The sequence below is a fragment of the Eupeodes corollae genome, chromosome 2 (genome assembly GCF_945859685.1).
Source record: "Eupeodes corollae chromosome 2, idEupCoro1.1, whole genome shotgun sequence".
Classification (NCBI taxonomy): Eukaryota; Metazoa; Arthropoda; class Insecta; order Diptera; family Syrphidae; genus Eupeodes; species Eupeodes corollae.
In genome coordinates, this window is record NC_079148.1 from 131649681 (window position 1) to 131663110 (window position 13430).

The 13430-nt window shown below is 31.8% G+C and overlaps 1 protein-coding gene across 1 annotated transcript; it reads left to right on the forward strand.

The window, feature by feature from the left end:
* The first annotated feature begins 171 nt into the window (after nucleotides 1–171).
* LOC129944286 (gustatory receptor for sugar taste 64f-like) lies at nucleotides 172–12229 on the forward strand. Its single transcript, XM_056053632.1, has 9 exons — nucleotides 172–388; nucleotides 559–680; nucleotides 851–919; nucleotides 8656–8847; nucleotides 10796–10990; nucleotides 11060–11331; nucleotides 11526–11680; nucleotides 11749–12001; nucleotides 12067–12229. The coding sequence occupies exons 1-9, from the start codon at nucleotides 291–293 to the stop codon at nucleotides 12160–12162; spliced, it is 1452 nt and encodes a 483-aa protein (XP_055909607.1). The 5' UTR covers nucleotides 172–290; the 3' UTR covers nucleotides 12163–12229.
* Nucleotides 12230–13430: the final 1201 nt, after the last annotated feature.

Sequence of the window (13430 nt, forward strand, 5' to 3'; positions counted from 1 at the left end):
ATTACAAAAATCAGCTTTCAAGCAACAATAAAAAAAAGACCATAAGCGTTAAATTTTTAAATATTTAATTTTTCGCATAAATCTTTTACTGTCACGCCAAATGATTATATCCGATAGCTGAAATTATTAACTGCCTCTTGGTGGTTGGCATTGCGCGTGGTGTCAAAGAAAAAATTATTGCTAAAACCAACATTGCCTAAGGAAGGTTTGCTGTGTTGGCATTTTGTTTATTGTAGTCCGAAAGTCCTACGGCCGGCAGCGAGTGACGTTCGGCGGCGGCGGGTTTAAGGATGAAGTTCATAAAAAAAGTTGAACTCAAATATCGTAAGCTGAATACCTTAGGACGACTTCAGAGCTGCCTACATATTCGCAGACAAAAAATCCAGAAGTATATAAAAGCATTGTGTTAGAACATAACATAAAAAAGGATACTCACAAGAAAAATAGAAGTTTCATGCTTCATGGAATTGCGTGTCCTTTTAACTGACGCGTGTTGTACATAAACTCATAGACATTTAACAATACTTCCTTTTATTTGTATTTTCTTCAATAAAACAGGATTGGCACGGGTGAAGCAAGTTGTGATGTTTTACTTACCAAAACAAAGAATGGCAAATTTAAGGATAAACCTGTCATTGGTTGCAAGGATTTGGAAAATCTTAAAAAATTCGTACCACCAAGTAAGTAACGATGAAAGTGTGTTAACTTGTAAAGGGATTTTTTTTATAAAAGTTCAAAGGATATTTTCCCGAGAAGATGGAAAATGATACAAAATAAAATATTATAATGCTGTATGCAGTACACATCTTCTTTGTTGCAATGAAATAAAATTGTTGGTTTGTTTTTGCAGGATACTTGGGAAAGAGCACCAAGGAGTCATTTATTTATGATGGAAGTTTTTATCAAGCCATAGGTTCAGGTGAGTACCTTGCGTAGTTACACTGAAGTGAATATTTTGCACTCTTTAAAGTGTGTAGAATTTTTTTGTTGAATTTTCAAACGATTTCTTAGAAGTAATTTTAAGAGCTCACATAAATCCTTATGATCTGAAATTTGATGGTTTTTATTCTTCTAATATTTTACTGTGACAATCAAAATACTCGCTCTTAAAGTCATGATAAAAGTTTTTTTCGGGGACTATTTTTAAATGAAATGACAAATTTGTCATTTGGTAGTTAGGTTGACAGAAGATGTAGCTTCTCTTTGTCATCAGTGAATTACATTTTATCTATCTTTTATACTTAAATGGTTTAAAAAAAAAAAAACTTTCAATGCAAACGGAAGTTATTTTAATCGGTCCAATTTGTCGAATTGAAAAGTTTCACATTTATCAACCTGGAAGGTCACTAGAATCTAAATAAAATAATTTTTTTGGAACACAGAATTTTACAAACAGAATAACGAAGAAAAGGAACAAAGATTCTTAAGTCTGGTAAAATGTTGAGAAAAATCGAAATCACTAAAAATAAAACCTAAACAAAAAACACTACTAAAAGTTGGTAACAATTTGTTTGATTTTTGACTAAAATTTCGTGGTAAAATTACACACATTGCCTTAAAACTAATTTGATTTTATAAGAAATATAGTTTTTAACATTTGTTTAAATTTGTAGAAAATTTCAAAAGTCATTTTTTTAAATAAGAATCTACAAAAAAATACTCAAAATTGTTAAAAACTGGTGTTGATAAAAATGTTGGTTTGCGACTGAAAATATCGGGAACAGAAACAGATATTAAAATAAACTAATTTTATCGTATCCAAAATATTGTTAGAAGTTTTTAAGTAAAGTTTTAGGAAAATATAATTGCTTTCTTTTTTTACCAAATATAAAAACCTACAAAAACAACAAATAATTGATAACAAATGGTTTTTGTATTAAGAAATCAATGGAAGGCATTGCCTTCAATTTTTTTAATTTCACACAAAATATTGTTATTAACATTTAGTTAAAGTTTTAGAAAAAATCCATGGACAGCCACGGATGGAAAGTTATTAGTGTTGGTCACATCCTAGACTGATTTTTTTAAATTGTTTCGAGCTTTAAGTGTTGCAAATTTTTATTTATATGTCAACCATTATTTTTAACTATTTTCATTTAATTATGAAAAGTTTTTTTTTTATTCGTAACCCGTTTGGTTTTCACGGTTGAACTTGTTTTGAAGAAACTCAATAATATGGTCATTACTCAAAAAACATCGCAATGATTTTTTGTAATAAGAAATCTTATAATATCAACATCCCCTTTTGATTTATTTAAAAACCGATGCTGGGATGCGACCCACACTGACAGTCGATTTGTCTTTCTTAAAAGGTTTGTAGGTTTTGTGTTTTGTAAAAAAATTGTCAGCTGAATTATTCTTAAAAATTTTGAAATTACTAATAATATTTTGCATATGATGTAGTACCCGAGTCATGATGGTTAGTGCGTTGGACTGTCATGCCAGAGGTCTTGGGTTCGATCGCTGCCTATGCCATCTAAAGTTTTTTCACGGGTCCTGCCTCTTGCAAATGCTCCGAGAGTAATTCTTGTCATGAAAAGTGCTTTCTCAAATTAGCCGTTCGCGGCAACTTTATTCGTTGGAGGAAGAACAACTCATTAATTTTTTCAACTGCCACAAAATATTAAAAACAACCCAAACGCGATGTGCAAAATAAAAAAAGAGGCTGGGATGCGACCCACACTGATAACTTCCCATCCAGTCTGTCGATTTGTCTTGCTTAAAAGTTTGTCTATTCGTACTCGTATCAATTTTTATCAAATTTGCGTACTACTTTTTGTAGATTTTATTTTTTATGAAAAAACGGACTGTTGGATTTTTATATAAAAACTACTGAATATCGAAAACAATATTTTCTGTGAAATAAAATAAGTTTGAAGCCAATATTTTTAATTTTTGAAAAGCTGTTTGAGTCGAAAGTAGATTTTTACCAAGTTTTAGTATTGTTTTTTTTTAGAGTTTTATTTTTTGCTAAGAAAATGTCAATTCGATTTTTTTCAAAATTTGATCCAATGTTGAAAACAATATTTCTTATAAGATAAAATTAATTTAAAGCCAATATTTCAAAGTTTTGAAAAGATATTTGAGTCGAAAATCAATTTTTACCAACTTCGTTACATTTTTTTTTTAGGTTTTTAATATTTTTTACAAAAACTGTCAATTCGATTTTTTTCAAAATTTTACTGAATGTTAACAACAATATTTTTTGAACGATAAAAGTGGTTTAAAGCCAATATCTACAATTTATGAAAAGATATTTGAGTCGAAAATTAATTTTTACCAACTTTTACCATTTTTTGTAGGTTTTTATTTTTTGTTTAAAAATTCCCCATTCGATTTTTCTCAAAATTTGTCCTAATGTTGAAAACAATATTTCTTATAAGTAAAAATTAGTTAGAAGCTATTATCTCAAATTATTGAAAAGATATTTCAGTCGAAAATTAATTTTTACCAACTTTTTTTTATGTTTTTATTTTTGTAAAAAAACTGTCAATTTAAATTTTTTTTAAATATTTTCAGAATGTTGAAAACAATATTTCTTATAAAATAAAATAAGTTTGAAGCCTTAATTTCAAGTTTTTGAAAAGATATTTGAATCGATATTCAATTTTTACCAACTTTGAGTAATGTTTTTTTAGATTTTTATTTTTTATAAAAAAAACTGTCAATAGATTTTTCTCAAAATTTTATCAGATGTCAAAAACATTATGGATTTAAATGGATTTTTTCAAAAAATATACGTCTTTGAGATCACGTTAAAGTTTATTATATAAAATTTAATTCAAGTCTCTAACGTTTTTGGTTCGTAAGATATTTAGGGTTAACCAGAATTTTCACCTTTTTTTTAAACTTCTAAGTTAAAAAAACCGCCCATGCAATTTTCTTGAGAGCCCTTTCTGCATCTTTCTGCATTATTATCTCTATAGTAATTTTTTTTGAAGTTATTATAAATGGATGACGAAAAAAACGCAGCGAACGTACGTACACACGCACACACATCTTTCTAAAAAAAATGTATTTCAACTCTAGGGCCCTTGAAACGTCGAGAAATGTTAAAATTTTCAATTTGACAAATCGGACCCATTACAATAACTTCCTATGGGAAGTTTCAAATAATCATCCATGACCACAGTGCTGAATGAGTGGGATAAATTCAATATGGCACAAAAACATTAGCTTGAGGCTTTGAAGAGGACATTGAAAGATATAAAAAAGAATGACAGACTATATAATATTTTCTTATCGTTTACAGTGCTCTATATCTCTGCCACTTATATACGACATCCTTGCACACTTACAATAAGTTATTTATTTCTACCAAAATATTCTCTAGAAATTATTTATATGACAATACAACGTTTGTCGGGTCAGCTAGTTTTTTATAAAAAAAAATCAATTCAATTCGATTTTTCTCAAAATTTTGCAAGATGTCAAAAACGTTATTTCGTATTGCATACAATTATTTTGAAGATAAAATCATTTTTTGTTCGTAAAATATTCGTGGTGACAATAGTTGGATTTCTTTCCAAAAATATATTAGTTTTGTATCACGTCATAATATATAATATTAAATTTAATTCAACTCGATAGCGTTATTGGTTCGTTAGATATTTTGGTTAAACAAAATGTTCACCTTTTTTTTAAATTGCTATGCTAAAAACCACCCATACAATATTTTGGGGCCTTGAAACGTCGAGAAATGTCAAAATATTCAATTCGACAAAAAGAACCGATTGCAATTACTTCCTATGTTCATTTAAAAAGGATTTTTCTTATTCAATAATAAATAGCACACTTCACTTTTTGTAACTTATAGGTAGTTCATATTTCGCTTTTCACACTTCGAAAAATAAAACGTTGTTAGGAAGTGGAAACTGATTTCGCTAAATTTTATGCAAAATTAATTTATCTCCTAAATTAAACGTAATACATAACTGACTTTTTGCATTATTTTTCTGCTTGCTTTTTATTTTTTCGTAGCATGTAAAATATAATTTCAAAATTCACAACACAATTCAATACTTGAAATGTCGTTTATCATAATCAAAAATCCTCTCACACAAATTTTGTATATGCACAAGGTTTGATTTTTTTCGTACTCATTTAATATTTCATTATAAGAATTCATAAATATTTTGTTTCTCAAATATTTGTATGCCTCGCATTATAAATAGATTTACAATTTATAAGGAGTTTCCTTGTTTTTTCCCGAGTAAATGGTGTGGAATTCCCTACAAAAATGTAGGAAAAGATAGCTTAAAATTCACACTTGTATATTTTTGTATATTTACGTATATATGTATGTATGAACGTAGAATAAAATTCAATGATTGATTGTTTTAAAAAACAATGGAAATACATTTTGAATTCAAAAATGGGTTTCTTTTGATTTTTCTTTATTTTATGGTTGTTGCAAAATTTGATTTTCTATTCTCCTTGTTGTTTATGATTTGAAAAACACGTTTACTTGTACGTTTGTATATACCTGTAGGTAACGTAATAATACCTTTACAGAATAATCAACCTTGTTTTTTCACGCGGTATGAATATCAATATTTAAATTCAACAAAAAGAAAATGTGGAAAAAAGAAACATCTAGGGATTTATTTTCCCACTTAATTTCTCTTAAGGGTAGTTAATGTGTTTGTAAAAAAAAATAGAAAATTGTAACACACCATAATTTAACTCACTGGATGCTTTTTGGTGAATTTTAGTTTTGACATCTCTAACGTCAAAATAAATTAAGCTTAATAATTTATGTCAAATTTCATAACATGACGGGTATTATTTAAGAACAAAAAAGAATCCATTGATTTAAAAAGAAAAGAAGAATCATTAAAATTATTGTTATGCTAAAAACAAATATGGCGGCTATCATTTTTTGCTACATATATCTGTCAAATTGAGACTTAATTGACATATTCACTTAAATAACATTTACTTTTGAAATTTACTATAAATAATAATGTACACCTATTTCATATGCCTAAGGTAATTGTTTTATGTTTTTTTTTGAACTCAAATATAAAATTACTAACGAGACAGGTAATTGCAACTCAATCGTACCTTTTAAATGGAGCATAATGGGGTTAAATGTGTTGTCAGGCAGACTGGATGTCAAAAATATAGGAAATGGGTGACGTAAAGTTAAACAAATTTTAGGGTTAAAATATGTTTGTATAATATTTAGGCATTAATTTATTATGATGTATTTTTTCACTTGGAAACTTTTATGGGCAAAATTATTTTGATATTTAACAAAAAAAAAAGAGGGAAGAAAGGGAAACAAGTAATTCCTCCTAAAAAGGAGTGATAGATCGATTTACAAGAAAAATTTAATTTAATGGAAGTATTTTCCCTTTTTTCTTTTTGTTCGAAACATCTGTTGTCTATGTTTGATGATGATGTTTGATGTAAGTCTGATAGTAAAAATTATAAAAAAATGTAAATTTGTATAGGTTTTATAAAAATGTGTTGCTTCTCAACAATTATATTCTGTTAAGTACGGATGTTAATTAAATTCATTGAATTTCACTGATAGGGTTGGGAATAAAAATAGATACTTAAAATGACAAAACAAAAAATTCCAAACAAATTGCAAACGGAGTCAGAAAAGATTATTCTTTGCTGTGAATAGCCAGGGCTGTCTTCTCAGAATTTTTTAGTTTTATGTCGGACTTATGACTCGAGATACTTTACTTTACTTAGTTGGCGCTACAGCGCATTGTGCTCTTGAGCCTCAAGTAATAACTTTTGCCAACTTACTTGATCTCTAGCTTGCTGCCTCCAGGTTCGAATACCAAGTTGACGTGCGTCGGCTTCAACTTGATCACTCCACCGAAGATGAGACCTACCTCTGCTTCTTGTGCCCTCAGGCTTGGCATCGAATACCTTACGGGCTGGAGCTTCGATGTTCATTCGCTCGACATGCCCTAACCACCTTAAGCATTGTACACGCAGTTTTTTGTCAAGCGGCAAGTTCTGTGCAGCTCGTATAACTCCTGATTAAATCTTCTCCGCCAGATGTTACTTTGCCAGTCGACACAAACCGGACCATAGATCGTACGCAGAACCTTCCTCTCGAAGATACTAAGAGATCCTTCATCCTCCTGGGAGAGGGTCCATGCTTCTGCACCATACAGCAAGACTGGGATTATTAAAGTTTTGTACAGTGTCTATTTGGTACTTCGCGATACCTTATTCCTCAACTGCTTACTTAGGCCAATGAAACAGCGATTAGCAAGGGTAATTATACGTTTGATCGCTTCGCTTATGTCATTTGCAGAATTAACAGCAGTGCCCAGATAAACAAATTCCTTTACCACCTCAAAGTTGTACCTGTCAATTGTCACGTTTTGACGAAGTCTACGGTGTAAATCGATTCTATTTGATGACAGTAAATATTTCGTTTTGTCCTCGTTAATGTCAAGACCCATTTTCTTCGCCTCAGACTCGACATTAGAGAAAGCACCCGTCACTTCTCGTTTGGTTCTTCCCATAATGTCGATGTCATCTGCATATCCAAGATATTGTGTGGATTTTTGAAAGAAAGATGGTGTCACTTGGACAATATTGAAGCAGCTACATAACAGCGCTACGCCTTGTCAAAGTCCTCTGGTAGTTTGAAAGGTTTCAGTCGAGTCTCTTCCAATTTTGAGGCAGCAACGATCATTTTCCAGCGTCATCCTGATAAGTCGTATCAGTTTGGTAGGGATACTAAAACTCAACACGGCACGGTAAAGTTCGTTCCTTTCTACACTGTCATAAGCAGCTTTAGGATCGATGAAAAGATGGTACGTTTCGATGTTATGTTCTTGGGTCTTTTTCAGGATTTGGCGTAGAGTGAAAATTTGGTCGATGGTAGATTTTCCAGGCCTGAAGCCACACTGGTAAGGGCCAATTAGTTCGTCAGTAAATGGCTTCAGGGGTTCACATAATACGCTGGACAAGATCTTGTACGCGATGTTAAAAAGGCTAATGCCTCTGTAGTTGGCGCAGAGAAGAAGGTCACCTTTTTTATGGATCGGGCAGATGGTGCTTAAGTTCGACTCGTCGGGCATGCTTTCTTCCAACCAAATTTTAGTAACTAGCTGCTCCAGCGTACTTTAAAAGCTCCGCTACAGACCGTCATCACCGGCCGCTTTGTTCGACTTCAGCCTGGTGATGGCTAGTTTGATATCACTCTGGTCGGGTGGGTGGAACTCTAGATCGTCAACCATATGGATTTGACGTGGCTGCTCGCTGGCGGAATCGTTGACTTCATCACCATTAAGCAGCTGGTTGAAATGATCTCTCCAGATTTTTATCATTGACTGCGTCTCCTCGACTTCACTCTGCTAATGAGCTTTTTTCTTTCTTCTGAGCAAGCGGTTCTCATCCTTGTCTTGTCAACGTAGAGCTGGCGGGAAGATCGTTTCGTCCTTTGCTGCCACACTCTGTATGATTCAAGATGCGTTGTCTTAAAGCCGACGGAAAACTATATTTCCACTAATCATAATAATTATACAAATTGGTCAATAAATTAACTCAGTTAGTAAAAGTTTTTAACGCTGTGCATTTTGGAAATGCTGTACATTTGACCGCACCCTTTATTTATAATTGTATAAATTAAAATACGTCCTTAACATGTTATTATTTTATTGTATTCTTTTTTAGTGTTGTTGATGGCAGAATTTTTTGCCATAATGCCCGTTCGAGGAGTAAAAGGAAGAAGTCCAAACGATTTATCATTTTCATGGTCAAGTATTCGGACGATTTATTGTATAGTTGTCATTGTAGGAGTTCTAGTTGATACAGCACTAACGGCATATGTGGTTTTGAATGGATCCATTTCATTTCACAGTATTGGTAAGAATTAGCAATATTTGTATACCTATCTAATTGAATTTTTAATTATAAAAAATGTATATTTTCTGGGAATTAAAACACCCTTTAATTTAAATTACAAAAAATATAAATAAATTGGATTTTATTAATATAAATGAAACATTAAAGGTTTAAAAATCAGAGATAACCCGTGTTTTTTTGTCATTCTAAAAATAGTATAGTAGAAAATTCCCAAGAAAACACATCGCCTGTAGCCAAATTTTTGTATCTAAAAACAGGTGCAACTGAAAGAAGATCTGTCAGAATAATAAAAACACAAGACACAAATAGAAGTTTTGTGAAAATTAAAAGTTAAAATTAACTTAGCAAACAAAAACTAACTAAAACGAATAAAATGGACAATTTTTAAGAAGAAATGTTAAGAAAACATCTGGAAATTGAGATTCTATAAAAAAAAGTTCATTTAACTATTGCTTCAACGAGGGGGTTTGTTCGTAGACTACTGCATTAACATAATATGGTGTTGAAGCGAGCTTTAATCTCTCAAATTTGTATATACCTGAATTGAGTTAAAATGAGTTTGATTAGACTTGATTCCGGTCAGGGATCGGAGTCAAGTCCAAATGTGTAAAGAAAAACCTGTATGGAGGAGTTGGTTTTACACGCGTTATAGTCTGTTTATTTGCATGTTTGTGTACAAAAAAAATATAGTTTTGTTTTAATCAAATAAAAAAACTTAACATGGAGTAGGTAGCATATTCTAAATGGTGCTGAACTATTCAGTTCTACATTGTTTAGCGCGAATCAAACTATCTCACTTGTACTACATACTTCTTTTAGGAATGCCCATCAGTTTACCCTTAAACCAAATTTCGGTCTTACTGTAAAGTACAGAGATTCCTTTTTTAGTCGCACTACACGAATGTGAAATACTTTACCACAATTAATATTTCCGACTCATTACAATGCGCTGACATTCAAAACCAATGTGCATCGGTATCTCCTTTCAGATCCTTTCCTTCCTTCCTAATTACTGGCACTGTGTATAATCATTATAAGGGTATTCATATCCCCTTGAGTGCGCATTAAATATATACAAAAAAACATCGAAACACCATTTTGTATTTTAGAAAGTGCTGTCAAACTTAATCATTTTTAAATCTTCTTGTGTGGTCGAAACACCATGAAGATAGATTTATTTAATCTAAACTAAGATAAACCTTTAGTGGAATAATAGAAAAACTTAATTATCTTTCCTATTGTTTTCCCTAAATAATATTAACAATTAGAGATTGGTTTTTTTCCCCAGCGGAAAACACATGATTCCAAATGCACAATTACTCAACGAACATAGCCATCGAGATGCAAATGCAATATCAATCGTACCAACATTTAAGAACAAAATCACATAAGATCCATTCGAGACTCGTATAAATGTCAAAAACCCATCCGTAGAAAGATTCTACTTCAACATTTATCGGTAGTATTCATATTACGGATATTGTTTTTGTTATTCGTATAAAATTCTACTATACTATTGATAGATTTTCCAACAAAACACGGATAGTATCCCAAATTAACATTAGTTTTGAATTGGCGGTAATTGGTGAAGTGAATAGAACGTGGAAAGTTAACGCAATAACAAAAATTCAAGTTCAAATTTTAAAGTTCGAAAACTAATTCATTCTTATCTACTTAATTTTCAAATGTAAAATGAAAATTAAGACGGTTTTTCATTGGTGTTCTTTGAGGCTTGATTTTGACAGCTCATGGTTTTGAGATAAAGGGACAAGTAGGACAGAAATAAGATAATGAGATGTCAAAATGAGTCATCTAAAAATAATCGAATGTGAACAGATTCAAATTTTGTGTTAATTTAGGAATACTTTTTTTGAAATAGATACAAAAGAAATTTTCAATTTGAAACTTATTAAAAGAAGAAATGTCGTATTTGATATTCTCATTTCAGAACCATTAATTTTTCGAGTGTCAAATGTAATAGCTTGCATAAGTTTTCTTCATCTCGCCAAGAACTGGCCCGAAGTTATGCGCAATTGGAGGGCAGTAGAAAAACAATTGCCAGGATTTGTGACGCAATTAGAAAAAAGACAAATGGCAGCTAAAATTCATATTGTTGTTTTTGTATCGATGATGCTTTCTTTAGGTAATTTTTTAATATCTCAAACTTGTTAAGATTATTTACATAAATTGTTTTATATTGTTTGTTTTACAGTTGAACATATTTTGAATATCATCTCCTTGATACATCATGCTAATTTTTGTCCAATAACTGATGATCCCATTGAGGATTTCTTCCTTCGATCAAATAATCAAATATTTTATGTTTTTTCTTATTCGGTTTGGTTGGCTTGGTATGGAAAGATTTTGCATGTTTTGATGACATTCACTTGGAATTATATGGATTGTTTTGTAATGATTGTTAGTATTGGTTTGACAAATCTGTTTAAGCAGATAAATGAGAATATGATGAGACACAAGGGAATGGTAAGTTTGGTAAATGCAATTCATGCAATCAAAAAGTGAAGTTTTGATTCTTATGTGTCAAATATGACAGTTTAACATTAAATATGTTTTTATGACATATGGATTTTCCCTCCCGGCGGTATCAGAAAGAATTGAAAATTGTGTGAAGTTGTGTGTCTACTAAGAAGGTTTAATAACATTCTTGTATCTTTCAGAAAATGTCCTCATCGTATTGGAGTGAACGTCGAATTCAATATCGCAACCTCTGCGTTCTCTGTGAAAATGTTGACAATGCAATCTCAGTCATAACTATGGTGTCGTTCTCTAATAATTTATATTTCATTTGTATTCAACTTTTGAGAAGCATGAAGTTAGTTTCGTCTTTTTATTTTTAAATACAATTTTATATTTTTTTGCTTTTTTTTTGCTTCTAAACAGCAAAATGCCATCCTTTGCCCATGCACTCTATTTTTACTTTTCATTGATATATTTACTTGGACGAACGTTGGCAGTGTCACTTTATTCAGCAGATATTCATGATGAATCAAAGAAGCCTCAATGTTTTATAAGATGTGTACCTTCGGAGTCATGGTGTCAAGATGTTAAAAGATTCTCAGATGAAGTTAGTACTGATCTTGTAGCATTGAGTGGAATGAAATTTTTCCATTTGACTAGAAAATTAGTTTTGAGTGTGAGTTTTATTTAAAATTTTTTGAATTTAAGTTTAACTTTTTAAAGAGGATTTTTGTTTAATAGGTTGCTGGAACAATAGTGACTTATGAACTTGTTTTGATACAATTTCGAGAGGATAACAAAATTTGGGATTGCGAAAGGAAGGATTTATTGCAATAATATGTATATTTTAATTTATTTGTAAACAAAAATAAATACAAATGATGAGGCTTCATAAAAACCAAAAGTGTCTTAAAAAGTCTATATAGTCTAAAAATTCTGTTAAACAAAAACAAGATAAATTTAATAAAAACAATTCTTCGGTAAAATGTTCGCTTTTGAAGAAGAATGAGTTGTAGACTGTATGGAGTAAAGTTTCGGTCTAAATGTCTGTTTAAAGTAAGTATAGTAGAAACGACATAGGTTTATACAAAAAATGGCTACAGTCTCATATGAAAATTAACTTTTGGCCTAAAATGCTGAGCAATAACAATCAAATATATAGACCTATAAATCTATAAAGCAGTCTATATACGCCTACTTTTTTTTACACTAAAGAGCATTATTGTTAAAATTATTATGCCAAGACACAGAGTGAGCATTAGGAAAGATAAAGAAAATGTCTATAAACGATAGAGTCCTTGGAGTTATACTAAGGATCTGGCCCTCCAGGTTGGAGGTTGTGCCGTCGGGATGACTTAATGGCCACGTAAGGAATACCTTTAGTTGCGAAGCACCAACAAGCCTCGGATACGGAAGAATTCACTGTTGACAACCCACGCAAACGAATACGTGGAATATTAGGTCCCTTAACAGACCACGTGCAGCTTAACAAGTAGCAGAAGCCCTAAGCTGCTGCAAGGCCGATATTAACGCCATCCAAGAAGTGCGATGGGATGGACCGGGAAAACGCAAACTAAAAGACTGCGATGTATGCTACGGCGACTGCTATCGAGAACAAAGACAGTGTCTATTTGGGTGTGGATTTTTTGTTCGAACTAGACTCAATCAAAAAGTCTTGAGTTTCAACAGTGTGAGCGAGCGCATCACGACAAACCGCATAAAGGCTAAATTCGCCAACATAAGCCTCATATGCGCGCATGCCTCAAGATGAAGACACCAAAGACATATTCTTCGAGCTCTTGGACAAGACATAATGAGCTATGACATTAGCTATGACATGAGCTATGACATGAGCTATGACTTGAGCTATGACATTAAAATTGGAGATTGGAGAAATTAGGAGATTTTAACGCCAAGCTAGGAAGAGAAGACATCTTTGGTGGCATAATCGGGAGATACAACCTGCACGACACCACCTCCAATAACGGATTCAGGCTGATCGATTTCGCTGCGGGGCGAGACGTTCTGGTAGCTAGTACGCAGTTCACACATCTCAATATCCACAAGGGAACATGGAAATCTCCTGATCAATCAACTGTGAACCA

Bases quoted from the DNA above. Each gene is read 5' to 3' on its own strand.
- LOC129944286 (XM_056053632.1), top strand. From the start codon at position 291: ATGAAGTTCATAAAAAAAGTTGAACTCAAATATCGTAAGCTGAATACC. The intron at 389-558 runs GTATATAAAAGC...TCAATAAAACAG, and splicing joins CGCAGACAAAAAATCCAGAA to GATTGGCACGGGTGAAGCAA. The intron at 10,991-11,059 runs GTAATTTTTTAA...TTTGTTTTACAG, and splicing joins ATCGATGATGCTTTCTTTAG to TTGAACATATTTTGAATATC.